This window comes from Trachinotus anak, unplaced genomic scaffold (genome assembly GCF_046630095.1).
Source record: "Trachinotus anak isolate AG129_WGS33_773 ecotype Australia unplaced genomic scaffold, CSIRO_AGI_Tana_v1 ptg000028l, whole genome shotgun sequence".
In the NCBI taxonomy this organism is placed as follows: Eukaryota; Metazoa; Chordata; class Actinopteri; order Carangiformes; family Carangidae; genus Trachinotus; species Trachinotus anak.
In genome coordinates this window covers 3960181-3984843 of record NW_027273879.1, presented here as the reverse complement: position 1 = coordinate 3984843, position 24663 = coordinate 3960181, and the positions used below count along the sequence as shown (strand labels likewise).

General features: G+C 42.8%; 1 protein-coding gene across 2 annotated transcripts in view; it reads left to right on the top strand.

Moving 5' to 3' along the window:
• The window catches only part of col5a1 (procollagen, type V, alpha 1), a 71475-nt gene that overhangs the window by 43438 nt on the left and 3374 nt on the right, over positions 1 to 24663 (top strand). Inside the window, exons 20-64 of one of the 2 annotated variants that reach the window (XM_071465324.1) lie at positions 348 to 392; positions 1131 to 1184; positions 1520 to 1564; positions 2403 to 2456; positions 2544 to 2588; positions 4061 to 4114; positions 5145 to 5189; positions 5420 to 5473; positions 6325 to 6369; positions 6802 to 6855; positions 8753 to 8860; positions 10031 to 10084; positions 10529 to 10582; positions 11366 to 11410; positions 11604 to 11657; positions 11744 to 11788; positions 11902 to 11955; positions 12069 to 12122; positions 12217 to 12270; positions 12826 to 12933; positions 13057 to 13146; positions 13651 to 13704; positions 13987 to 14094; positions 14194 to 14301; positions 15433 to 15486; positions 15617 to 15670; positions 15762 to 15869; positions 15963 to 16016; positions 16115 to 16222; positions 18642 to 18695; positions 18939 to 19046; positions 19192 to 19245; positions 19339 to 19392; positions 19506 to 19559; positions 19690 to 19743; positions 19857 to 19964; positions 20140 to 20193; positions 20289 to 20342; positions 20600 to 20707; positions 21023 to 21076; positions 21173 to 21208; positions 21298 to 21351; positions 21474 to 21741; positions 22849 to 22961; positions 24573 to 24641. In XM_071465324.1, the coding sequence (XP_071321425.1) occupies positions 348 to 392; positions 1131 to 1184; positions 1520 to 1564; positions 2403 to 2456; positions 2544 to 2588; positions 4061 to 4114; positions 5145 to 5189; positions 5420 to 5473; positions 6325 to 6369; positions 6802 to 6855; positions 8753 to 8860; positions 10031 to 10084; positions 10529 to 10582; positions 11366 to 11410; positions 11604 to 11657; positions 11744 to 11788; positions 11902 to 11955; positions 12069 to 12122; positions 12217 to 12270; positions 12826 to 12933; positions 13057 to 13146; positions 13651 to 13704; positions 13987 to 14094; positions 14194 to 14301; positions 15433 to 15486; positions 15617 to 15670; positions 15762 to 15869; positions 15963 to 16016; positions 16115 to 16222; positions 18642 to 18695; positions 18939 to 19046; positions 19192 to 19245; positions 19339 to 19392; positions 19506 to 19559; positions 19690 to 19743; positions 19857 to 19964; positions 20140 to 20193; positions 20289 to 20342; positions 20600 to 20707; positions 21023 to 21076; positions 21173 to 21208; positions 21298 to 21351; positions 21474 to 21741; positions 22849 to 22961; positions 24573 to 24641 (3159 nt within the window). The remainder of the gene's footprint in view (positions 1 to 347; positions 393 to 1130; positions 1185 to 1519; positions 1565 to 2402; positions 2457 to 2543; positions 2589 to 4060; positions 4115 to 5144; positions 5190 to 5419; positions 5474 to 6324; positions 6370 to 6801; positions 6856 to 8752; positions 8861 to 10030; positions 10085 to 10528; positions 10583 to 11365; positions 11411 to 11603; positions 11658 to 11743; positions 11789 to 11901; positions 11956 to 12068; positions 12123 to 12216; positions 12271 to 12825; positions 12934 to 13056; positions 13147 to 13650; positions 13705 to 13986; positions 14095 to 14193; positions 14302 to 15432; positions 15487 to 15616; positions 15671 to 15761; positions 15870 to 15962; positions 16017 to 16114; positions 16223 to 18641; positions 18696 to 18938; positions 19047 to 19191; positions 19246 to 19338; positions 19393 to 19505; positions 19560 to 19689; positions 19744 to 19856; positions 19965 to 20139; positions 20194 to 20288; positions 20343 to 20599; positions 20708 to 21022; positions 21077 to 21172; positions 21209 to 21297; positions 21352 to 21473; positions 21742 to 22848; positions 22962 to 24572; positions 24642 to 24663) is intronic. The other variant, XM_071465325.1, reaches the window with a different exon arrangement.

Sequence of the window (24663 nt, the reverse complement as noted above, 5' to 3'; positions counted from 1 at the left end):
TGGCTGTTATTGCTGCTGCACACAGACAGAGACACACAGACTTCTTCCTTTGACCAAACTCATTTTTTGTCTGCATCTGAATTTCTACCTTTCCTCGTCTCCTCTTTCTCACTCATTTTTCTCCTTAATATTTTTTTGATCTCAGTGCACCTTTATCTCCTTCTAATCTCCCTCCCCATCCTCATTACCAGCAGCTGATGCAACCTGATCCCCTCTTCCCCTGCTTTTTCTTTATGCCTTCTCATTATCTCTTGCTCCCTGTAACACACACACACACACACTCACTTTATCCTCCATTATCATTCACTGTCTGTTCCACATTCTGACCCGTTGTCTCTCTTTCCCAGGGAGATGATGGAGAGATCGGACCCAGGGGACTTCCTGGTGAACCAGTGAGTGATCACATGTATTATCATCCAGTCTTAGACTCAGAGATTGTATGATAGGGCTGAGTGCTCAGGGCCTGCTCTCATAATGTCGGTGTGTGTTAGTGAACAGTCATATTGTATGATGATAACATATCATTTGCAGAGTGGAGATGCTGTTCATATAAATGGAGATTTTTTTTGCATTATATTGCTGGAAAGTACATGTTGATCAGGCCTCGCTAGCATCTCATCTATATGAAAGAATCATGGGAGGTGAGAATCGCAGGCAGCTCACATCAAGCTTGTTATAATAGCCTCCCACTCTCTCAGGCAGGATATTCCCCACGGAGGAGGGAGGGGAAAGGCAAGAGAAGGAGAAACCATCAGAAAGACCTTGATATCTCCTGCTATGATTTATTTTGTCCACCAGGGTGTGCTACATTGGTTTGAATTCACACTGCCAGGACAATACGTCTTGTTAGGTAACTGTAGCTGTGAGGCAAAGCACAGGAATTCAAAGCATCGTTTGATAGGCGTAGCTGTGGGGAATGTGTAGTAAAGCAAAAAAAAAAAAAAGTGAGGGCTTTTAGCTCTCCCGCAAAATGTGACTCTGAAGAATATCCTCAAGGACATTTAGGAAGTCACGTTGCTTCCAGAAGTATAAGTTTGAAACTTGATTTAGCTGAACATGTTTAATAATTCATCAATCCTTTCACAGGTGTGATATCACTCTCAGTTTAATTTCCCTTCTTTCTTCCTCAGGGGCCACGTGGTTTGCTTGGACCAAAGGGACCTCAGGGACCTCCTGGACCCCCTGTGAGTCCCTGTGCCCTCCTCTCACCTTCTCATACCTTAGATTGACTGTTTTCAGAGCAGAATCAATTTTTCACCATCTCATAGGCAACAAGAACAAAAGACTCTTCAAACAACACCCACAGGGAAATACAAAACTCAATATATCTCAGACAGCATACGCAACGAGCAGCATATGTTATATTGTTTCAACAGATTTAATTTAACATGGATAGTGTGCATCAATCAAATGGCTTAGTTTGAAGTGCTATAGCAGGATATAGAGATCCCAGAATTCCCCTCGCACACTGCGTGTGATGTGTATGTGCTGAACGTTTTGCTCATCTCATCTGTTGTAGGGCGTGACTGGAATGGATGGCCACCCTGGACCCAAAGGAAACATTGTAAGTGAAGCTAGAGTTGATGAAGCTGGTAATGTGCAAAATTAAAAACAATAAAATTGAAAAAAAAAACACACATGAACAGAACAGCACACATGTCGATCACACAATCTAAAATTGCAACTACTTGGTCTTTTTCCGTTTATTTCACCCTTCAGCCCATGATACTCCCTCATGGGCTCTCTCTCCCTCTCTCTCTCTCTCACACACACACACACACACACACACACACACACACACACACACACCAGTACAATCGGAAGATACTTAGACGATAATGAAGAATAGACCGGCTGTATTTAGATCCATTTGAGCAGTCCACCATTGCCAGTTGTATCATTCCAGGTCAATTTCTGGTAGCGCTGTGCCTTAATGAGAAAATACCTGGCTGGAGCAGCTTGTCTGTTCTGTTGGGAACGTTCCAACTAGGTAGAGACGGAAGAACAACAGCTTTCCCAGACTCTTGGACCGGAGCAACATAATTGATTGCCAGTTTTCTGAGAGGGTGTTTGTGGTTCAGCAGTTTCTTTCATTAGGAGAGTAGACATGAGAACGTGTACTGTGTATGTGTGTGTGCCTTCTACCTTGAGTCAGAGCAAGATATTGTGCTATTTGTCCAAAAATTATGGCCTATTTAGGTATAAGAAGGTAATAATGCAGTGATGCACCGTTAGAGGCTTTTAATTTATATCTGTTCACAGCAACATTTCACTTTTAATGTACCACGTGGTGCAACAGATCACTCTTGCCTACACATGAGACTTTTTACTCAAGTAAATAAAGTCATCAATCTTTGCATGTATAATGAGATTTCTAAAATTAGCTTTGTTTTCTTCCCCAGGGACCTCAAGGAGAGCCAGGACCCCCTGGACAGCAAGGCAACCCAGGTGCTCAGGTCAGTGATAAAGAGGTTGTCTGACATTAGATTTTTCTTTTCATCCATCAAAGAAAATGTTCTGAGCATTTCATATCCTCTCCACAGGGACTTCCAGGGCCCCAAGGAGCCATCGGCCCTCCAGGAGAGAAGGTAAGATATCACATGATCGCTGAACAACATTAATGTGAAACATGCCAGTGAAAAAATAAAAATACTGCCCGCTTCATAAAATGTTAATAAACACAGACCTCAAATCTATGAAACAGCAGGAAATTGTCTCAGTCATTTGCATGAACTGAAAGCCAAGCTGCTGTCTTATTCAGTTCCAAATGCTTTATCACACTGATATGCAAACGCGCCCCCAACCTCAACACAGGACCAGATAGTTCAGACAGATTTTAATCCTGATACATTTTAATCCAATCTCAGCTAAATCACATTTGCCATCTGAGGTGGCGGATATTCAGTTTATTATTGAACAGCTGGAATTTGAGAAGGAATAATGTAGGTATTATGTGTCTCCTGTTTCTAAAAGAAATATTAGAAGGCCATGGTATTTGATGAAGTATAATAGAATGAAAGAGAAGAGATACAAGATCCTTTATTTGAAAATGTTGGTTCAAAGAAGTAATTAGTAGCCCATGCTGATTAAAACACAGACATACTAGATGATTTGATAAATATAAAAGATAAAAAGTTTGACAATCTTGAAGTCAGTACATCACTAAATCTTTGACAGTGCTTTGTTTTAGTCAAACTGGGGCTAAAGTATTAAAAAGAAAGAGGTACAGTAATGAGAACTAGAATTTGACACTCTGGAGCTATATTGATTCATCTTTTTATTCACCACGCTAGTGTTATGGTTATATTCATGGTTCCCATTGGATGAACCCAGCTGACTTTGTTGCTACATGTCTTGACAACTATCAGATGGATGGCCATGAAGTTTTGTACACACACTCATGTCCTCCTCAGCATGAATTTGAATATATGATTTTTTTTAATTTACATATTTTATTTAAAAAGGGACAATGTGTAGCTTTAAACATAAATAATGATAAATAAAGCTTCAAGATAATTACATCTGCAGTGCCTTGGCAGGTCATACCAGAAAATGAAAACATATAATACACAGTACTCTTCGCAGAGTAAAGACAACATACATAGCTACACAAAAAGTTGCACATGACAAATATTAAATCAACAAGACAGTTCAAAACTACACACAATAATCCAGAATAACGCCAGTGATCCCTTCACTTTTGATTTAGCACTGTCATTAGGTCACAATTTTAATTAATTGAATTGAATTGAATTTATTGCTAATTAGCAAATGTTAGCATGCTAGCACACGAAACTGAGCTGATGTACATGGTAAACATTATACCTATTAAACGTCAACATGTTAGCATCGTAACTGTGAGCATGTTAGCATTTAGCTTCAAGCACTGCTGTGCCTTAGTGTAGCCTCACAGAGCTGCTAGCATGGCTGTAGACTCTTGTTTTTACAGACTCTGTGTCCTTGCAGACATTCATGGTCCTTACAACCTTTGATTGCCTTACTGTTGTCTTACCGTGTAGTGTCTTATTTACCCTAAACACGTGTCTTGTCTCCTGTCTAGGGTCCTACCGGAAAGCCAGGCTTGCCAGGAATGCCAGGAGCAGATGGTCCACCGGTGAGTTAACCCCACGCATCTCAAGAAATGTATGAAAGTGAAACAGCCTCTCTCTCTCTTTTTTCCTCCTCTCTGTCTTTTAAAAACAATTCATAATTGTCATAACTGTGAGAAAGGTTTTCAAAGCAGCACATCAAATTTTGATGTTTCAAAAGCACTTAACACATTCAAAGCACACTGAGATAATTATTTGGCTGAAACATATGTATGATAGGACACATTACCACAGCTGTGTAACAGTGGAACAACCCGCCCACACAAAGGCATATACATGCAAATACCCTCTTCCCCATCTCTGCACAGACAGCACAGAAGACACCTGTGCTAATGGCAGATGTGTCAGATGCGCAGGTGGCACCTGAGAGACAGAGAGAGAGAGAGGGAGAGACCAGGGAGGCTGTGAAATATGAATAACTGTACTGAAAGAAAAAGAAACTGGGAGAAGGTGTAAAAAATTAGGCATTTGGTGAAAGACAGGATAGAGAGCTATAGAGGATGCATCCTCCATCAACTGCAGTATTCTCTTTCTCAATCTCGATGCTCCGTTCCTGCCCCTCATTTCTGTCCTCTCTAGTGTCTGATTCCTTCTCCTTCCTTTTTCACGTCACTAAAAACCCATCAGGGGCCTTGCAGAGCTCCTTTGTCTCATGAGAATGCAATCAATTTCCTTCCAATCTTTTTTTTTTTTCTCAACCGGATGTGTGCGTGTGTGTGCGTGTGTGTGTGTGTGTGTGTGTGCGCGCACTTGCATGTACAAAAAATGTGTACAGTGTATTGCGTAGTCTCAAAACTGCAGTCGTGACTTTTAGAGCCCAGTAATAGCTGGTAGTGCCTCTATAATACTGTGCATTAAAGATAAAAATCCCAAATCAGATAGAATCATAACCTTTTTCATTGAGTTCAAATTTTCCAGTTTGAAATCTTCCAGTAGTTTTACAACCTCATCCCTCAGTTATTGGGATTATTGTGGTATTTATGTGGTAATTACCCTGAAATGAAATGCAATAATATTTCTCTTAATAATTCACAGGGTCACCCTGGAAAGGAGGGGCCCTCAGGAGAGAAAGGACACATGGTGAGTTTTATTTCTTTCCTCAATTTCAGTTTTGGTGCTTGCAAATATTCTTTTCTTAATCTTTTAATGCTTTTTTAAGTTTCTTTTTCCTCCCTCTGCCCTAGTTCAGACAAATATGCATAAAACATTTTTGCATTAATGTACTTTAGGTAACACTCAAACTGTGGGTGCATGTGTGTACTGTAATTGTGTGTGTGTTAAGAGCTCTTACCAAACATTTCTCGCCCCAGGGCCCTGCTGGCCCTCAAGGACCCATTGGATATCCTGGGCCCCGAGGCGTGAAGGTGAGTTGATCACCAGCCTTTAAAAAATTCATGTGTATTATTATCTCTTGGTGCTTTGCAATTAACAGCTGTTATAGGCTAATAGTTCCCCAACTATGTTATTAAAGTTCCTCTGAAAAAAAAGCTGTATTATTATTTCCAAGGTTTATCCAACCAACCACGTATGAGTTTGTAAAACATTACCAAATTAAAAGCCCACGTTTCCTGCTGAATTACATCACTGTGCTGATTGGTTCAATGACCTCTTCTATTGTTACAAAGACAGAAAAACTCATAGTGGTGCAAAGATTGAGACTGGAAAGTCCACTTTTTTAGATCTTACATCACTTAGCTCCCATACAGTACTGAGGTCAGTCACAGGGGCTGAAAACAGCTCAAGGCGCACAATCCTTCTTTTGTTTGGTATCATTAGTAGCTGATAAAACGTGCTTAAAAGAAATCCCATAAAATAAGAAGGTGATACTGATCCAATCATTAAAGCTTCCACTGAGAGAGGGGATCACACCAGTGGCTTGACTTCTAGCTGACAGACCCCCAGTTACAAAGCTGGAGTCTAAGGTGTCTGTGGGAAGATGATCAGACTGGTCAGGAAGAGAAGTTGTGAGGATTTCATTTGCTAAAATGCAGATAAAGCACATTTGAATGCATCCTCTGTAGCACACTGGTTTGATACAGTGGGGAAAAAAAGTACTGACAATCAGTTTCATCAAATAACTTTTGTGACTTATTTTAGAAAAACTTCAGCCGCCACAGTGGGACTTAATCCTCTAAAATTCAGCCCTCCCCCCTTCTGCTCTTTTGTACCTTTGCACCCTATCGGCCTGTAACTTCTGTCTGTTCTTGCATCACAGGGAGCCGACGGTGTGCGCGGTCTTAAAGGAAACAAGGGTGAAAAGGTAAGAGAGCTCAGGCAGACACTGGCTGTGTGAAAAGAAGACACTTTGAACTTCAGAGAAATTGGATTAATTTTATGAATTATACTGAGCATTAATGGCGACGATGATGAGAGTGGTGGTGGTCTTGCGTGAAATGTCTCATGATATTCTCAATGAAAACTCTGGTGAACTCATCTGAAGAAAAGAAGAAGAAGAAAAAAAAAAACACAAGAGTTTCTATGGCAACAGGGGATCTTGCCAAGACTCCATATCTGTGTGTGTGTGTGTGTGTGTGTGTGTGTGTGTGTGTGTGTGTGTGTGTGTGTGTGTGTGTGTGTGTGTATACACATGCTTGTTTTTGAGTGTGTGTCTGTGTATGGGTACAACACAAATCTGTATTATCCAATTGTTTCTCCCTCATTACATCCTCACCTCTCTTTTTTCTGTTGCTAGGGAGAAGACGGCTTCCCCGGCTTCAAGGGAGATATGGGTATCAAGGGCGACAGGGTAAGGCTTCTTTGTTTATACTTTACGCAACCGTATGTGTCAATCATGTCTTGAATGCTGGAAGCATCATTAGATGAATTAAACTCAGCTGTAACTTCTGAATTGTTTTTGGGGCTAGGTTCTGTTGGGGGTGACCTTTACTCGAACTAAGTCAAAGCACCAACCACGTCTGTCACGTTAGCCCCTTATGGCCCATGACTCCGTGACTACTGTGGGATTGTGGGTAATGAGCAAACATAAGGTGTTGTTCCAATTGCCAGCTGTTAGTGTGCGCGCTTTCGAATGTGTTTACGTGAGCAGTTTCCAATTCCTTTTTCTACCCGCTCTGCCGCTCTCCAGTCAGTCCAAACATCAGCAACTTTAGGAGACAAGCACAAGTTTGACAAGTTTACCCAGCTACAGCCTCCTTTTCCAAACTGCGTTAGGGATTTACACTGTCAAGTCAAAGGAAAAAACACCTTTTTACAGTGAGAAACATAACTTGCACCAGTTCTTACTTCAAACATCCAACCCCCAGTCCCTGACCCGGCTCTGTGTAGCCAAGTGCAGAAAGGAAGGAGAAATCAATGGCACTTTAAACCCCTTCAAACCCGAGAGAGGGACATGGGGCTCCAGCCTGTTTTCCTCTGGAGATGCAGCAGATCCAGATGAAAGCAAAGATTTGAGAAGGCCCATTGCTCTGGAGGAGACACGCATGGACTTGAATCTAAATGACTCATTTTTAAGCATGCCTATGAAAAGCGTGTGTGCGCGAGCGCTCCATTTAAAGTGTTCTCTTTGATGAGCTTGCAAGTGCGAGTCAAGTACAGTTTGCTTGATGCTGTTTTATGTGTACTGGAGTGTGGGCGCGCGCACACTCGCTCGCTTGTGCAACTCTGCACAAGCCTTTAACAAGATACCTTTCACACACCGCTGCGTCTCTGCGGTAGTGACTGGTTGTCAGGGCGAGTTTGTACTCTATCATTTAGTGTGTGTCCTGCTTGAAGGAGAACACACTTACAGAGAGATGCTATAATGGGATCGCTAACTGCTTTGAGGGACAGGCAGCAAGGGAAAATAGCCTTGATTGTTTAACTTTACACTCACAACAGTTTGAAAAGGCTGACCTGAATTACACAGAGTAGACGGAAAAATCTGTTATTTTAATGTCAAATGAGGACGTGACAATTCCCCTGTATGTAAACTTCAAAACAAACAGTTTTGAAGCAGTTACGCGAATCTCTAAAGTGGTGCTCCAGCGTATTCCACTGATTCATAGTTGGTGGCAGTAACAGGCTGAGAAACACAGGAATGCAATAAAAGCCAAGGAAAAGGGACAATGCTAACGCAAAGCTCAACATCAGTGAAAACAATTCAGGTTTTAGTGTAGTACAAAACAGATTTTATGAAATTGGTTTTTTAACTGTAACTTTATCAATAATGATAAAAGATATAGGATATTCAAGTACGTGTTCAGAACAAGTGAGAACCCACCTTGACATCACCCAATGGTTTGTGAATGGTCGATTTATAGCTTTAACATCTATTTTCCTATAAACGGACCATAATTTAAAAAATGAACATCATGTTGCATTGGAGAAGACTTGAAACTAGTGATTGAGACCATAAACTCATTAGGAAAACATTTACTGAGGTAATTAATTAAGTGAGAAGTTGGGCCATTTCCCCATAGGCTTCAATACAATCTGACTTATTTTTGCAACCAGTGGAGTCACCCTCTGATGGTCATTAGATAGAATGCAGGTTTAAGGCACTTCCGCATTCACCTCACTTTTCAGATCCAGAGTCTACGTCCATTTTTGTATACAGTCTATGCTGCAGACCTTATGATAAAAGTGCATTATGTTTAAGTGTAAAGCATGTGATATTCACGGCTTGTGCTTCATATGTTTTCCAGGGTGAGCTGGGACCAGCAGGACCCAGAGGAGAGGATGGTCCAGAGGGGCCAAAGGGTCGCTCAGGTCTCCCAGGAGATGCTGGTCCTCTTGGCCCATCTGGTGAGAAGGTAAGCTCCGTTTTGCCCATTAGGCTCAGACAACTAAGGCATGCTGATATCCCACAGATACTCTTTGCCTAAATTTTACAACGACTGATAAAACAAGCTAAGAAAAAAAACAAAGTTGTTATTTTGTATCATCAGTCATGTTTGATCTCGGATGATGGCTCAGCAGGGCTTAACAAGGAAAAATTGTTTCTCCGATCAGTCTGCTCTGAACAGCAACTGATTTTTCACTGCTGCTGCTCTTGAACCAACTGGGAGCATAAAATGGATTTGGCTCTTAACATTCTATTATCGTGAAATTGAACACTGTTGCTGAATGCTGTTGCTGACAATACTTGAAAAACATTTATTCAAGGTAATCCAGCATCCCAATGATCTTTCACTGAAGGTTAAAAGTTGTTGGCTAGTACAGATATTGTGTACCACGGAGACTGTGCACATCTGATTTGGCAAGTCCTTAAAGGTTTCTCCTTCCAGTGAAGTGCTTGATCTGAATCTGAGTTGTGCATTATGGCAGCATTATAGATGTAGACTCTGTATCTGGATCACACATGAGGTAACAGCTGAGTCATTTTCAATTCATAATCAGAGTCTGCACACCAGCCAACATGTCTATGTTCAAACACTGAGCTGGTTCTGATAAATGCTGCTGTGTTTAGCAGGTGCTTGTGCATATTTTAATGTGGTTTTTATCACTGGAATAAGACAACCACTAATGTTTTACATTCACAGGCTTACTAATTCAGTATAAAGTTGTCTCATTATGAGATCAACTTTTTATTCAATTGCTTCTGATAATTTAATTATTTCATCACTAAAATTCCATGAAAATACCAGATATTTCATGCACAAGGTCACATTAATACTAAGTGTCTCATATATTTAACATATTCATCAAAAGTATCACACAGTAGTGAATTACATAATGTGGGCAACAACCTGAAAAACCAGGTTTTTTTACACATGAAGCTCAGTTTACTCACCAGAGTACTACTTAGCCAGTGAAGTTGTGTGGATCAGTGTTACACACTGGAGTTTTGCAATTGCAAAAAAAAGAAAAAAAGAAATCCAGGATATCTGCCTCTGATGAATCTATTTCCAACTTTTTGAAAGTGCAATCATCTTTTGCCAGAGTAAAAATCTAAAAACACATGTGGCTTTTCTCATTTGCAGGGTAAACTTGGAGTTCCCGGACTGCCAGGATACCCAGGAAGACAAGGCCCAAAGGTAACTGTGCACATATTTCTGAACAGTGTTGTCATCAGTTCCCTGATTTCAGTGTAAAGTAAGTTGAAAAGGGATCTAATAAGGGACCCAATTTGGCCAACATGTCGCTACACCCATGAATGTTTCTGCGTACATTTGAAAGAAAATGAAAAATGTGCACACGTGCATGTGAAGGCAGCTTTGCTGAACCTTTGATAGTTCATCCTATAGCCTCTTTGAGGCACAGCAACAGTCTGACAAGTGGACATGCTTGAAGCTCCCTGATCAAAGAGCTGGGGATTTGAATATGCCTTTTGGCAACAATAAAACTCTGCTGTTATTTACAGTGCACCCGGTGTCCTGTTGCATTTATTAAGCTGGGGATATGTCAGGGAATAAACAAGGGATTTAATATTTAAGGTTTCCCTTTTTCAAATGATTAATTACTGTCTTTCTTGTACACAGGGATCTCAAGGTTTCCAAGGTTTCCCTGGTGCCAATGGAGAGAAAGGAACTCGGGTATGTCAGATAGACTTCTTATTAATCTCCTCATTCCTACGAGAACTGGATCAATACAGGTGCTGCAGACAGGCTCCCGTCCAAGCTCCAGATACATCAACCTACAGGAGGTTGCGTGGCTCTAATCTACAGATTTTTTTTAATTTTTTTTTATCAAGAACAGAAAGACAATTCTATTCTACCCAACTCATTTCCAACCACCAAAGGCATTGTTTATCACTTTGTGATAGTTGAGCAATGTTTCATTTTCTTTGTTTAAGGGATGGGCCATTAGCTTGCCTGCAAGACTAATGGTTTGTCACCATGAGTGGAGCAAGGCACACAAAGATTTTCGTCTTCACAAAGCATTTGTGAAGTTTATGAGACCGCGCCGCCAGACAGAAAGGGATAATAGTGCCATTAACATAGTTTCACAGCACTCATTTGAAACTTAAAAGCCACACTAAAGATATAATTGTTTCTCTCATTAAAGATGCATGCAGCTGCTGTAATTGCAATATTTCTGCAAAGTCATTATATTGTGCATTATTGTTTATTAAACTGTGCTTTTCCAGGCTAGGTGTATTGTAAGTGATGATAAATACTGATGGTAATTTTGTAGCAGGTAATTTCTAATTAATGATAAAAGATAATATCCGAACTACTAAATGGCCCAATTCTGCTGAAATCTGCTTGCAAATGCGACTGTCTGCTGGCATTAGATTCCTCCTTCCAGAGGACGCAGCCTCTTAATGATGCAAGTGCCACTCCTTTGATCATTGTGTGTGTTCCTCGTGTCCACAGGGAACAGCAGGAAAGCCTGGCCCACGCGGACAGAGAGGACCAACGGTTAGTCTTACTCAGCAGACTCACGCTTATATACAGATGGCAAACTTGGCACCTGAGCCAAAGTGGAGGTCCAACCTGGGCATGCTCGAGGGGGATCCAAGCTGAGAGAAATAATTAAGCTCAACATTTTCAGGTCATAAATAACTCCTAGGAGCCGTTCTAAGATTTTAATCGCGTTGTCTTTTTTTTTAAGGGGCCTCGAGGTGAGAGAGGGCCGAGGGGACCAACAGGAAAAGCTGGACCAAAGGTGTGTAAAATATTCCACTGCCAGTTATTATCCTGCGTGTGTTGTTATCTAAGTCCAGCTTTCAATTCCTCATTTTGTCTCTTCAGGGTAACTCAGGAAATGACGGCCCACCAGGACCTCCCGGTGAGAGGGTACGTACTACCACACATTGAAGGTCATCAGGTTATTTTAGCCTGATAACACGCATCAGTTTCCTTAAGGGAAAACTCATCATTGATCAGCAATCATTTGTTGTTTGTTTCAGGGTCTGCCAGGCCCTCAGGGACCAACAGGTTTCCCAGGACCAAAGGGTCCTCCCGTAAGTCCAAACTCATCCACCACACACAGCTCTCTGTGTAAAGCCTTCATGTCTTTGGTCGCCCTGTTTGTACTGTACTGTATATTCATGGCTACTCATTGTGTATTTATCAGGGACCTGCAGGGAAAGACGGACTTCCTGGACATCCTGGACAGAGAGGAGAGACTGTGAGTAAACTGGTCTGATCACTCAGCTCCTCATCCATCTTCCAGCAAATCACATGTTGACAATTCTGTTGTTTTTTTCTTCTGTATTAATCAGGGATTCCAAGGCAAGACCGGCCCTCCTGGTCCTCCAGGTGTGGTGGGACCTCAGGTGAGTCACAGTCACTGACCATCGTGTTCCTCCACTATCATCAGTGATGTCTCCATAAAGTACTAAAAGATAACAATCAGCCTGTCGGCTACCACAAACATGTGCACTGTTAAAGCTACATCACACATTCTCAGCCTTTTGTTTATCTGACAGAAAAAAAAAAATCGACCCTCATACCCATATCTTACAATGACTTAAGTGTTGTTTATATTCTTCATGTTAGCAGTGGGCTCTTCATCCATTATGCATAAACGTTTAACAGACTTTCCCCTCGCAGCCGCTCTGCTAATGCCAGCTGAGAACATTGATGATAATGGAGCTGTATGTGGCCTTAATGACTAGTAGACCTCCCACACAGCAAATGTTCAGCTTCTCCGCGCCATGTTTTATAATCGCTGGTAGAAATTGTAACATCTTTTGTGTATTTAAATTGCTGATTTTGCTCACAGTGCTCCTTCTGCTTCTTCACACCTCCTCTGCAACGGGGTTTTATGCTGTAGTAGCCATGGTTTTATTTTTATTTTGTTTTGGTTTTTTTTCCCTTCCCAATTCTAGGGACCAACAGGTGAGACTGGACCAATGGGAGATCGGGGCCACCCTGGACCCCCAGGCCCACCTGGTGAGCAGGGTCTACCTGGAGCTGCAGGCAAAGAAGGTGCCAAGGTGATTCCTGAAGCTCTGTTTTTGGCACCCTATCAGTATAATACAGACCTGTAATAGCACTTATAACATTTGCTTTCCATCCATTTTTATTTAGAATTAATGTCTATGTGCTCTCACCTACAGGGTGACCCCGGCCCTGCTGGCCCAGCAGGAAAGGATGGCCCTCCTGGGCCAAGAGGTTTCCCTGGAGAGAGAGGTCTTCCTGGCCCTGTGGTTAGTATTGCCTTCTTCTCTGATTCAGTACAAATTTAATATCTTTTACAGTGTAGTTATTGCATAATAGTCCTGGGCTGTTAAATCTCTGTAAGGGCTGTGGTGAACCTCAGGAATCAGACATGATATCAGATCCCTGTGTGGGCTTCAGTAGATGAACACTGTGCTCTAGGGTTTTTATTTTATTTATTTTTTTTTTCCTCACTTGACAAAGTCATGTCCTGGTTGTTATGCAATCCACACTTATTTGTTGGCAAAACAGCTTTTCATTTAACTTTAGCATTGCAGAAATGATGCCATACACCTGTTCCTCTGTACTGCAGCGGATGTTTGCAGCAGTTTTGGTAAATAACTGCTCTCAGCCTCCACTTTCAGAACTATAGGCAGTTTTCTCATCTCCCACTGAGCCCGTTTGAAGACAGGGAGTCCAGTGTAAGACAGGATGTGTTGTTCCACAACAGATGTGTTTGTGTTCTGAAGCTATCATTTTATTTTGTTCTGCAGGGAGCTCACGGCCTGAAAGGAAATGAGGGTCCTCACGGTCCTCCTGGCCCTGCTGTGAGTACAATTGACTGCATCACATCCTCAGTTTGTCACTCTCCTTCTCTCACTCTCGCTCTCACCTTCTATATTATGTCTCTATCTCTGGGAATTGTCTTCATAGTAAAGTTCCCACCCTCATTTGTTCCAGGCTCTTACACAACATAATGATATGCAGTTTTACATAAGAGAGGTCTGACCTATTTGGTAGATGTGCCTGACACTCCGACTTTGATGTGTGTGATATTCTTGCTCAGTTATTCTGATAACTCATAATATTGCTTCATGGCCGTACTGTAGGGTTCTCCTGGTGAACGTGGTCCTGCTGGCCCAGCCGGACCTACGGGTCTTCCTGGTCGTCCTGGCCCCCAGGGGCCTCCAGGCCCTGCTGGAGAGAAAGGTGGACCGGTAAGAACATCACATTAGAGAGATTACTGTGATATACATTGCAAATTCAGCTTGGCTGACAACATGGTGTTGTACTATGACAAAAAAACAACATTATAGGGAGAGAAAGGACCTCAAGGACCAGCTGGAAGAGACGGTATTCAGGGACCTGTGGGTCTGCCAGGACCTGGAGGACCTCCTGGACCACCTGGAGAGGATGGAGACAAGGTGAGTCAGTTTTCATAGTTTGTTTTCATGTGGTGAAGAGAAATTCAGTAAAGCTAAATGAAAGCTTACAGTGTGTTAGCACTCACACACACACACACACACACACACACACACACACACACACACACACACACACACCTGACAAAGATACTAAACTTTACAGCTGAGATCCAAGCCGGATATCCTCTAGTCTGTTTCCCTGCGACCTTCATCGCTCTGAGGGGAGTTTGCATCGATTACCAGATCGCAGCAAACCTGCGCCGTTGTCGCTTTATACAAACAGACAGAGAAGAGCGAGGAATTCTGTGCCAGTGACAGAATGTGTGAAAGTGACCCTTTGGTATTCAGAAGCAAGAATATCTCCTCATCCCCTCTGAAAACATTTGCAGGAAGATCAGCCATGGAGATACTCGGAGGATAATCTCTTATCCTTTGAAGAATGCCTCAGTTCTTAACTGGCCTTACGATGGTCCCTGTGGTGCAGACGGACACAGAGAATGAATACAGAGGGTATTTGCCATGTAGATAAAAAAGGATCTCGCAAGCTAATGTTTACACACATTCAGACACTTTCTCATTATAAGTCCTGTCCATTGGGGAGGGGACAACTCCAAGGCCTTTATTTAAGAGACTAATGTTGCCTCACAAAGAGCATTGTCTGACTCAAACTCAAAAGTAAAAGCCTTTGGCTTTGCTAGTTATTAGCATTATTTCTGCAAACACCCACAGCATGCGGAGGCTTTGAAATGATAGTGCAAGGTTTTTCATTCTGGGAATTCTGGTGCAAAGAGGTTGAGATGGGACTAATTATCTATTCTGTTTTGGCTGCTTCTAGCACTAGTGACTCAACCATCACCATAAGCCCCCTTCATATGTGAGCTAAATTTGTCGACACTTGTTAGAAAAGGATTGATGTAATTGAAAAATACACATAGACTCTAAAATTTCCACTCACTTATATCCTGACATATTTTTAATGGGCCTCGACATGTCGTCTCATGTTGTGGGGAGCGTTTGATAATAATTTAACAAAATACAATGTCAGATTTTATCCCCCTCTCTCTCATGTGGGATTTTGCAGCGAGAGATTTTTCTGTCTTTGTTTCATGCTGTGATCTTTTCACTCCTCAGGGAGAGCTCGGAGAGCCAGGCCAGAAAGGAAGCAAAGGTGACAAAGGAGAACATGTAAGTTGCTGTTTATTTACAGCATCACAGAAAACCTCCTGACTTTCCTTCCAACAATTGTTTAGTAAACACATAGGTTTTTAATAGTGAAGGATAAAACTGTTGACTGTCATTTCCTTCTCCTCTGCAGGGTCCACCTGGTCCTACCGGCCCTCAAGGACCTGTTGGAGCGCCTGGTCCTGCTGTAAGTGTCCAGCTTAGGTCGTGTGCTTGGATCATTCTTTTAACTGCATCTATAATGTATTTGAGAACACTTTACATGTCCCATGGTGCAGGGTGCAGATGGAGAGCCCGGTCCCAGAGGTCAGCAGGGTCTGTTCGGCCAGAAGGGAGATGAAGGATCAAGAGGATTCCCTGGACCTCCAGGCCCAGTGGGGCTGCAGGTGCGGACTACAATGAAGCACACAAACTGTGCTCAAATGTTATCATTAAAAAACAGTGAGACGATCTGATTAAATGCTCTGTGCACTCCTCAGGGCTTGCCTGGACCACCTGGTGAGAAAGGTGAAACTGGAGACGTTGGTCAAATGGTGAGAGCTTAACAAAAATTTATTGCTCAATGCATTACATGACATGCAGGATGTAGGTGAAATGTATTTCTAAATTACATTTCTTATCATCCCCTTAGGGTCCACCTGGCCCCCCTGGTCCCAGAGGCCCCTCAGGACCTCCAGGAGCTGACGGCCCTCAGGGACCTCCCGGCGGTATCGGAAACCCCGGCGCCGTCGGAGAAAAGGTAAACCTCTGTTCTGCTTCTGGTTTGATCCTTTCCCTTGCGGCTCCAGATGAGCCCGCTTTTTGCAGAGGTTGGTGCAGCTGAGGTTTTTGTGTAAGCACATCATGTAGCATAGTGGCATTCTGATGGTCCTTTTATGCATGAAATTGCACCTCTTTAGTGCACACCTGCCACCTCTTTAGAGGGTGTAAGTGTAAACACAGACATAGTCACATAAACTCCCTCCAGTTGTGTTTTTGTGCGTCCTTTTATTCGACAGTAATTGTATCTGTCCTGTAGGTGATTAAATAAAAGCACAGTTTTAATTGCTTTAGTAAACAGATATTTAGACACAGCAAAAATTTAAAACAGTCTGCATTCGAACAAAATAGATATCGCTGTCTACCAAAACAATTTGGGCGTATAATTACACACAGAAATGGTGATTTCATTAACTCCTGGAACATTATTTCAAAAAGGTACATCAACTGCTATTATTTTGACTGCTGTATTATCATATTTGTGCTCCGGTGCCCTGCACTTTCCAGACAAGAACAGTCTTTTCTCATAGAAGCCAGTCTGGTCTGAAACTGTCTGTTGCTTTTAGCATGGATGAGAGGAGCTTTTGTGTGGCCATTATGGAAGCCTGCTCCACCGCGTGCATTCAAGCATTCATCCAAATGAAAATGTATTCATCCTGCTGCAGCTTTTTTTTTTCCTCCAAGTGGCACCTCTGGAACATGAATATTGTGTACAGACTCTGGATGTGAATCTTTAATCTTTAGTCCATGCAACTTTTCTAGAGAGGCAGACAACACAACAAAAGGTCCTCGAGTGATGTCACGAATCACCGACCGCAGCGGCACCTGTCTCATTATTCACTGTAACCTGCCTATGAGACAGATGTGATGCATTTTTGATCCAGCTGCCTGGTTATTCTAACACTTTGGGGGAGGCAGATTCAGTGTGCTGGCAGTTTGTTTGAGTGCTCTGCGGTGAAGACTGTGAATGATCCCCCTTTACAAGGTTTTTGCAGCCATTAATGTTTCACTTGCCTATTTATATGATACCCTTTTAAATGGGACATGATCATTTTTTTTTCCTGCTGCAAAGTGACAGATGCACAGAAAATCTAACGGACAGGCTGCCATCCCCAACAGCACTGTTGCTGAGTGGAGAGTATGAATAAATACTCAACGGCACCGTACTTGCAATCCTAAGATGATAAATGCATTATTAAAGGCGGCTCTCATAACATCATCTCCCACTCTTATTTGTTGCTGCTCTTTCATTATGAAAAGACCTGCTTTGGCAGCTTCTGCAGCTGCTGGACTGCAGTGCTGTGCACTTTCAGCTCATTGTCTGTCCATAGTGATGGTGTGATTTATTTTATCTGGTTCAGTCAATAGAATCACCTTTTGCCCCCTCATAATCTCCCCGAGGATACCCTGTCCTTCTCCTCCCGTGCAAACAAACATGGAGCTCTTTTGGCTAATCGTGCTTCAGCTGATCTGGCATTTTATTAGCCAGCCCAAGGAGCTGGCAAGCAACTGAGCTCAAGCTTTTTTTTTATAAACGCATCCCTCATATAACAGTGATGAGCAGCTGTCTTTCATACTCTCGCTTCCCTGTTCTCAGCAGATTCTCCCAGCATCCCCTGTGGTGGACATGAGCAGGCTGTTGTAAGGATACAGTCATGGCCTGTGCAAGGCTTCTCAGATGCAACATTGCATCAAGACCAGTGTACGCTCCTAATACAGGAGGATCAGTCATGCTTTTGAAAACAGGCGCACCAACTGCTTAGAGTGGATTTCTTGACAGCAGCAGCAAGAGACGTTATGGAAGACAGCCAGACACTGTTTTAAAAGATGTTCACAATACAGAGCTGTTGTTCATGCTAGAGATATGCTTATCACAACACATCACCGCGCCGCTTGTTATTGGCTCTGCAGAGCTGCGCTATCGATCGGTGCTCTCTCGCCCAGACATGACATGAGCTAATATTTTCCCCTGAAACAGGTGTGGCAGAGAGCATCTGCAGAGAACCCGAGAGGGCAGGACGGTAGGGCTCATGTGACAGTGAATAACGATAGTGTCCAGCGTATAGGTGAGTCAACATGGCAACTATCCAGTAAGGCAGGAGGAAGAGGACAAGATATATGAGCAGGGTCCAGGGAGAACAGTGAGGTCAACGCCCTCTTTTGCGCCAGCCACCCAATCCACCTGCCCTTGATGGATTGAAATCTCTCATCTCATCTCTTTCTATCCCCATTAGGGCGACAAGGGCACCGGGACAGTGAGAACTGCTGTAAATGATGGGATTTTTAGAACCGCGTTAGATCAACAAATCACCTGTCTGATAATGTATGTCTCTCTCTTACCCTCTAATTTCTCTTCCCTCTCTCCCTCTCTCTCTCTCTCTCTCCCTCTCTCTTATCAGGGAGATGCTGGTGAAACAGGAGAGCCAGGTCTTCAGGGAGAAGTTGGTCCACCAGTGAGTTATCGGTTTTCTGTTTCCTCCATTTTTACATGATAAGAAATGAAAGAACCGAAGATAATTTCACCACTGGAGAAAAATGGACCATTGTTGGGCAATAGCTAGAACACAGATGCCTTTATCTGCAGTGACCATAATGTATAATGAGGCCGTTTCATTTTCCATTCTCCACTTTTTTTCTTTTTTTTTCCTCCAAACAGTTTCTCTGAATGAGAATTTCTCATAACTGTATTATTCCAGGGTCCAAGAGGAGAACGAGGAGAAAAGGGAGAGGCTGGTCCAGCTGGTGCTGCTGGACCTCCTGGCCCTAAGGGTCCCCCTGGAGATGATGGTCCTAAAGGCAGTCCTGTAAGTTCTATTCTACCTTTAGTTTAAGAAAACACATTTTATATGACAAATGTCTTTCTCTCTATTTCACCTCATTCAGAGAATCATACTGACCTGAAAATGGATGTATAGAAAAGAAAGTAATGCAGCTTTTATTGATTTTCAGGGTCCAAGTGGTTTCCCTGGTGACCCTGGCCCCCCTGGCGAGCCTGGTCCTGCTGTACGTATGGCATTAAAAGTGCAAACTCTCTACTTTGCTGCTAGTTTTTGATGTAATGACGCAAGACTGAGGTTCTGTTCAATTCTCATGCAGGGGTTAGATGGTCCAGCCGGTGACAAGGGAGATGATGGAGAGCCTGGTCAGCCTGTGAGTGTTGATGACACAACCCTGGGTGTTATTACAGTAAAATTAAGATTCTCACTTAAATTGCAAATGATTTCATTTTCTTTTCATTTTCATCCGCTGAAATTTTGAACTAGGGTTCACCTGGACCCACTGGAGAGTCTGGTCCATCTGGACCACCAGGAAAGAGAGTAAGTACTGTCCTGTGTGCTCTCCTCCTTTTACTTGCAAAATTTTATTAATATCAAAAATGCTAAAATGTTCTGTCTTTGTATTGAACAATATTAATCTCTGTTATCTGTTTTTTTTTTTTCAAAATAGGGCCCCCCTGGAGCTGCAGGACCTGAGGGAAGACAAGGAGAGAAGGGAGCCAAGGTAACGCATCCAACAGACTTTACTCCAACAACGTAAAAAAAAACAAAAAAAAAAAAACAAAACAAATGAGGAAGAATCAAATGGTTTATGTGTATCCTGTTTCTGTGTGAAAGGGAGAGTCTGGCTTGGAAGGTCCCCAAGGAAAGACAGGCCCTGTTGGTCCTCAAGGATCACCTGGCAAGCCTGGTTCTGAAGGCCTCAGGGGTATCCCTGGCCCAGTTGTAAGTAAAGTGTTTCTTACCCTCGCACCAATTCATCACAGTCATATTGAAGTTGTGCTTCAATGAAAAGATAAAGTGCATGAACAGTTTGTTATAAAGAGGCAGAACATTGGGGATGTGAGTGTTTCTTGTGAGCTCAGGCTAAAGACGCTGTTTGATTGGTATTTCTGTGCAGGGAGAGCAAGGTTTACCCGGTCCTCCAGGTCCAGATGGACCTCCCGGACCTATGGTGAGTAGAAGTGACTCCTGGCCTTTGCTCTGAGGTATTTCATATAATCTCTGAGGCTGATCTGAAGCCATATTCACCTGTTATCCCTCTCATAGGGCCCTCCTGGTTTACCAGGTTTGAAAGGAGACTCAGGTGTCAAAGGAGAAAAGGTGAGCCACTCCAGCACCCGCTCGACTGATCTGAATGTTTTGATGTGGAGCATAAGTTACAGTAAATACTGTAACAAAGACTAATGGATGTAATTTGCTTACATACTGATTGGATCTGTTGTTTGCCTCCAGCCATCAGATCATTACCCTAATGATTAGAGGGTGTGCCAGATAGATATATTACAGGGCTAATGTTTCTGATGGTGTGTTATTGACTGTCATATTGATAATATGTGTGTGTTGTTCTCTGCGCTTAGGGTCATCCAGGTCTTATTGGTCTCATCGGACCCCCTGGTGAACAGGGAGAGAAGGGCGATAGAGGTCTTCCTGGTCCTTCAGGATCATCTGGTCCCAAAGGAGACAATGTAAGCAAAGAAAACCACACTTGAGCCACAGAAAAAGTCCTACACACGCCCACACGTTGTATTTTTAATTCTGTGTACACTAAACAGGCTGAGCATTGCAGAAGAGTAGTACCATTTGTGCCAACAGCCTTCCCACTGAAAGTTATTGATAGTCTTTATATTTGTGTCTTTTTTTTTTTTTTTTATTCAGCAAAGGCAAAATGTGGTCACCAGTGTTAATATACTTCATGTTAGTCAGTGCTGTTGCATCAGGGATAAACACTGCGTCTTCTGTTGTTACACACCAGTTTGATTTCACACTCTCTTCTTCTTCAGGGTATCGCTGGTCCCTCAGGTCCTCTTGGTCCCCTGGGTCCTCCTGGATTACCTGTAAGACTCATCATATCCACATAGTGCACTACAGAATGTGTCTAACTCAACAGGATGTAATGTCTGAGCTAATACTGATTTCTTGGTCATCTTTAGGGTCCCCCTGGTCCCAAAGGAGCTAAAGGTTCAGCGGTAAGTGTTTTGGTGACAAGCATTTCTCATGACACCCATAAAAATTGTGACGTTTAAGACTAAGCATTCCTTTCATTTGTCCTCTTCAGGGTCCAACTGGACCAAAGGGAGAGACTGGTACACCTGGACCTCCTGGCCCTCCTGTAAGTTAATGCACTAGTCTTTTGAATGGCATCACTTTGTGCGTCATTATCTCTCAGTTTTATGGATGTTTGCATAATCTCCATCCTTACCTCTGTCTCTTCCTTTCATCTCTCCTTAACAGGGCCCTCCTGGCGATGTCATCCACCCACTCCCCATCCAGGCCTCCATGAAGGGCAGAACGCGTAGGAACATCGATGCCAGCCAGATGGTGGATGATGCACCCATGGATGCAAACTACAAGGACTACGACGACGGCATGGAGGAAATCTTTGGCTCGCTCAACTCCCTGAAACTGGAGATCGAGCAGATGAAGCACCCACTGGGCACACAGAACAACCCCGCCCGTACCTGCAAGGACCTGCAGCTCTGCCACCCTGATTTCCCTGATGGTTTGTATCACACTCCATCTAAATGAGGCTTGAGGCCTATTGTCTAATCCTCTCTCTCTCTCTCTCTCTCTCTCGCCACGGTTTTTAATTTCTGCGCTGAGATGGTGTTGGTCACATTCACACAGCGGCTTGCTGGAGATGTTGAGGAAAAGACAGTGCTGCTGGATTGTACATTGAGCTTTGTAGCATTGCTACACCCATGTGACACATACACTGCAAACAGAATACACCCCCAAATTTATGAATTGATAAATTTAAATTCTCATAAACGAATATGGCTTCAGAATCAACTAAAGGTGCAACGGTTAACGATTAATAGATCAGGCAACTGGCAGAAAAAATAATCAGCAACTGTTTCAATATTATAAAAGTTAGTTTTCAACCCAAAATGTCAAACTTTTACACAGTTCCAGCCTGTTGTTTGTAAGGATTTGCTGCTTTAATTTTTCTTATGAGATAATACATTCAGATTTTAATTGTGGGACAGAAAAAAAAAAGATGACATCCCCTTTGGCTTTAGATAAGCTTTTCTGACTTTTTATAGACCAAACAATTGAGAAAATAATCATTAGATTTATCTATAAAGAAAATGATAATTAGTTGAACCCCCTGTAATTCATGCTGGATTTGGGGTATTTCAGCAGCTAATCCGTCGCAGCTGCATGACACTTGCAGTTTTTATTTTTATTTTTTATTTTTTTTTTACATATGGATTAGTTCATCCAAGTTATTTCCAAGTTATTTAATGGTTCACCTCAGCAGCAGGACTCACTTTTCAAAGATGGATGTATGTTGAATTTACTAGAAAACCCCAACAATTAAGAATGTGTTGTATATTGGGTTTCAAAAGCTTTGTGATGTTTACCTTAAGCAAGGCAGTATTAAACTGTGATTTTTAAAGGGAGTTCGGTCACGTTTTCCCTGTATAACTTAACTGAATGTAATATCGACACAAGATAAAATGATAGTGTAGACAGAGACATGAATGATACTGGAGTGCAGGCTGTGTAATGTCAGACACTGCCTTGACCTGGAGGAGAGCAACACTGGCTTCACATGTGCCACTCTATAATTTCCCCCTCCTTCTCCCTCTCTCCATCTCTTCAGGTGAGTACTGGGTTGATCCAAACCAGGGCTGCTCTCGGGACGCCTTCAAGGTTTACTGCAACTTCACAGCAGGAGGAGAGAGCTGCATCTTCCCCGATAAGAAGTCTGAAGGCGTAAGTCTGGCCGCATGTGCACTTGCACACACACATGCGCACACACACACGAACTCGAGGCAGTTGGGCTGGTGATACATTAAGCAGAAAAAGTGTGAGACTGGTGCTAGAGAAAAACTATTTTGAGCTGTTTGTGTTTTGATTGACAGTGAAGTAGTGTAAGCTTAATACTCCAGACAGGTGAATAATTGTCTTTTTTCACTCTCATCTGGGACTAACTGGAGTGCGAACTGTATAAATAACCCGTACATCTCAAGACAGTGCAGTTTGCAAGAGGTTTTCTGTTGCACCTACTCATGTACCTGTATAATCAGCCTGCATGAGATTACCTGGTGTGTTGTTATGAAGAAAGATGAGAGATGACTCAGGAGAAGGACTGCAATTCCCATGAGACCCTGAGTTATTTTACAAACATGCTAAAATCTCAGTTTAGTTCTGACAGTTACTAACTGCACAGAGATAAGTTCACACACACACACACACACACACACACACACACACACACACACACCACGCCATTTTTAGATAACGCCATTAAGAACTTCACCTGTGAAAGCCTTTGGCAGGTGACAGGCACAATGAGAAGATTTTAGGTTCATTATGCAGGAGTGGTGAAACACTGGGAACACTGCCTTTGACAAGTCAGGGGTTGTGTAATAGCACAGTGCTACAGCCATTTTAATGATCCCACTCACCAAACCTCAGAGGAGCAGGAGTTTGTTTAAGCTCAGAATAATGAAACAGACTTTTTATAGCGTGCTTCTGATGGGCGGCTCTCATTTGGGTTGTGGGTGAAAAGAAAAGCCTGCGCTGTCAGTCCTTGCACTGAGACTCAAAACACTCCCACGTGTGTTCAGATTGGCACGGTTATTATAAGAGCACATAGTGATACTGTCCATGCACTGCACAGAAAGTCAGACATTGCTATCACAGATTCTAGGAAAAGAGAAAGTCACTGCAAGGGTGTATTTCCTCCTCCGCTCAGTCCGCTCTGGTGAAAACAGCTGAAGGTCACCTTCAAAGCAGCAGGGGTCTAATGTATGCCAACCTCCGACGATAAGTGATCTCCAGCCCATCATTCATTAACCCATTAAGCTATTGATGACAGTTCCATATCAAATGCTGCTTTCTAATTATAGGGAAATTTATCATTGTCATGCCTGAGATCATTAGAGCTGTGCCCTGTTGGCCAATTCACAGCTTTTAATGGCATAACAAAGTTAGTGCACCGCGGCTGCACAGCACCAACACTGAACAGCAGGGAAGGAGCGAGGCCGTGGTATAGGAAGCTCCTCGCAGGCGATCATTTCTTAATTAATCACTGTGTACTCATGAATCTTTCAGCAGCAATTAGCTGCCAGCTACAGTTTGCACTGTACAAAATGGCATAACGACTCACTAAAAATCTTCTGCCCTGGTCCGGCTGGTGTGGTTGATCTCACTGAATACTGTTTCAGGTCTGGAGGACTCCTCAGAGGACAAAGAGGAGAAGAAAGGGGAGAAAAAAAAAACTGAGTGGGGATGTGTTTCTGTCAGATCTGTGTCCTCTCTTTAACACACTGCTGTTTTTTCCTCCTCCTGCTCTGCCTCTCTGTTGATCCATGCCCCCAGGCTAGGCTCACATCCTGGGTAAAGGAGAATCCCGGCTCCTGGTTCAGTGAATTCAAACGTGGTAAACTGGTAAGCTTCCGACTTTCCTAAG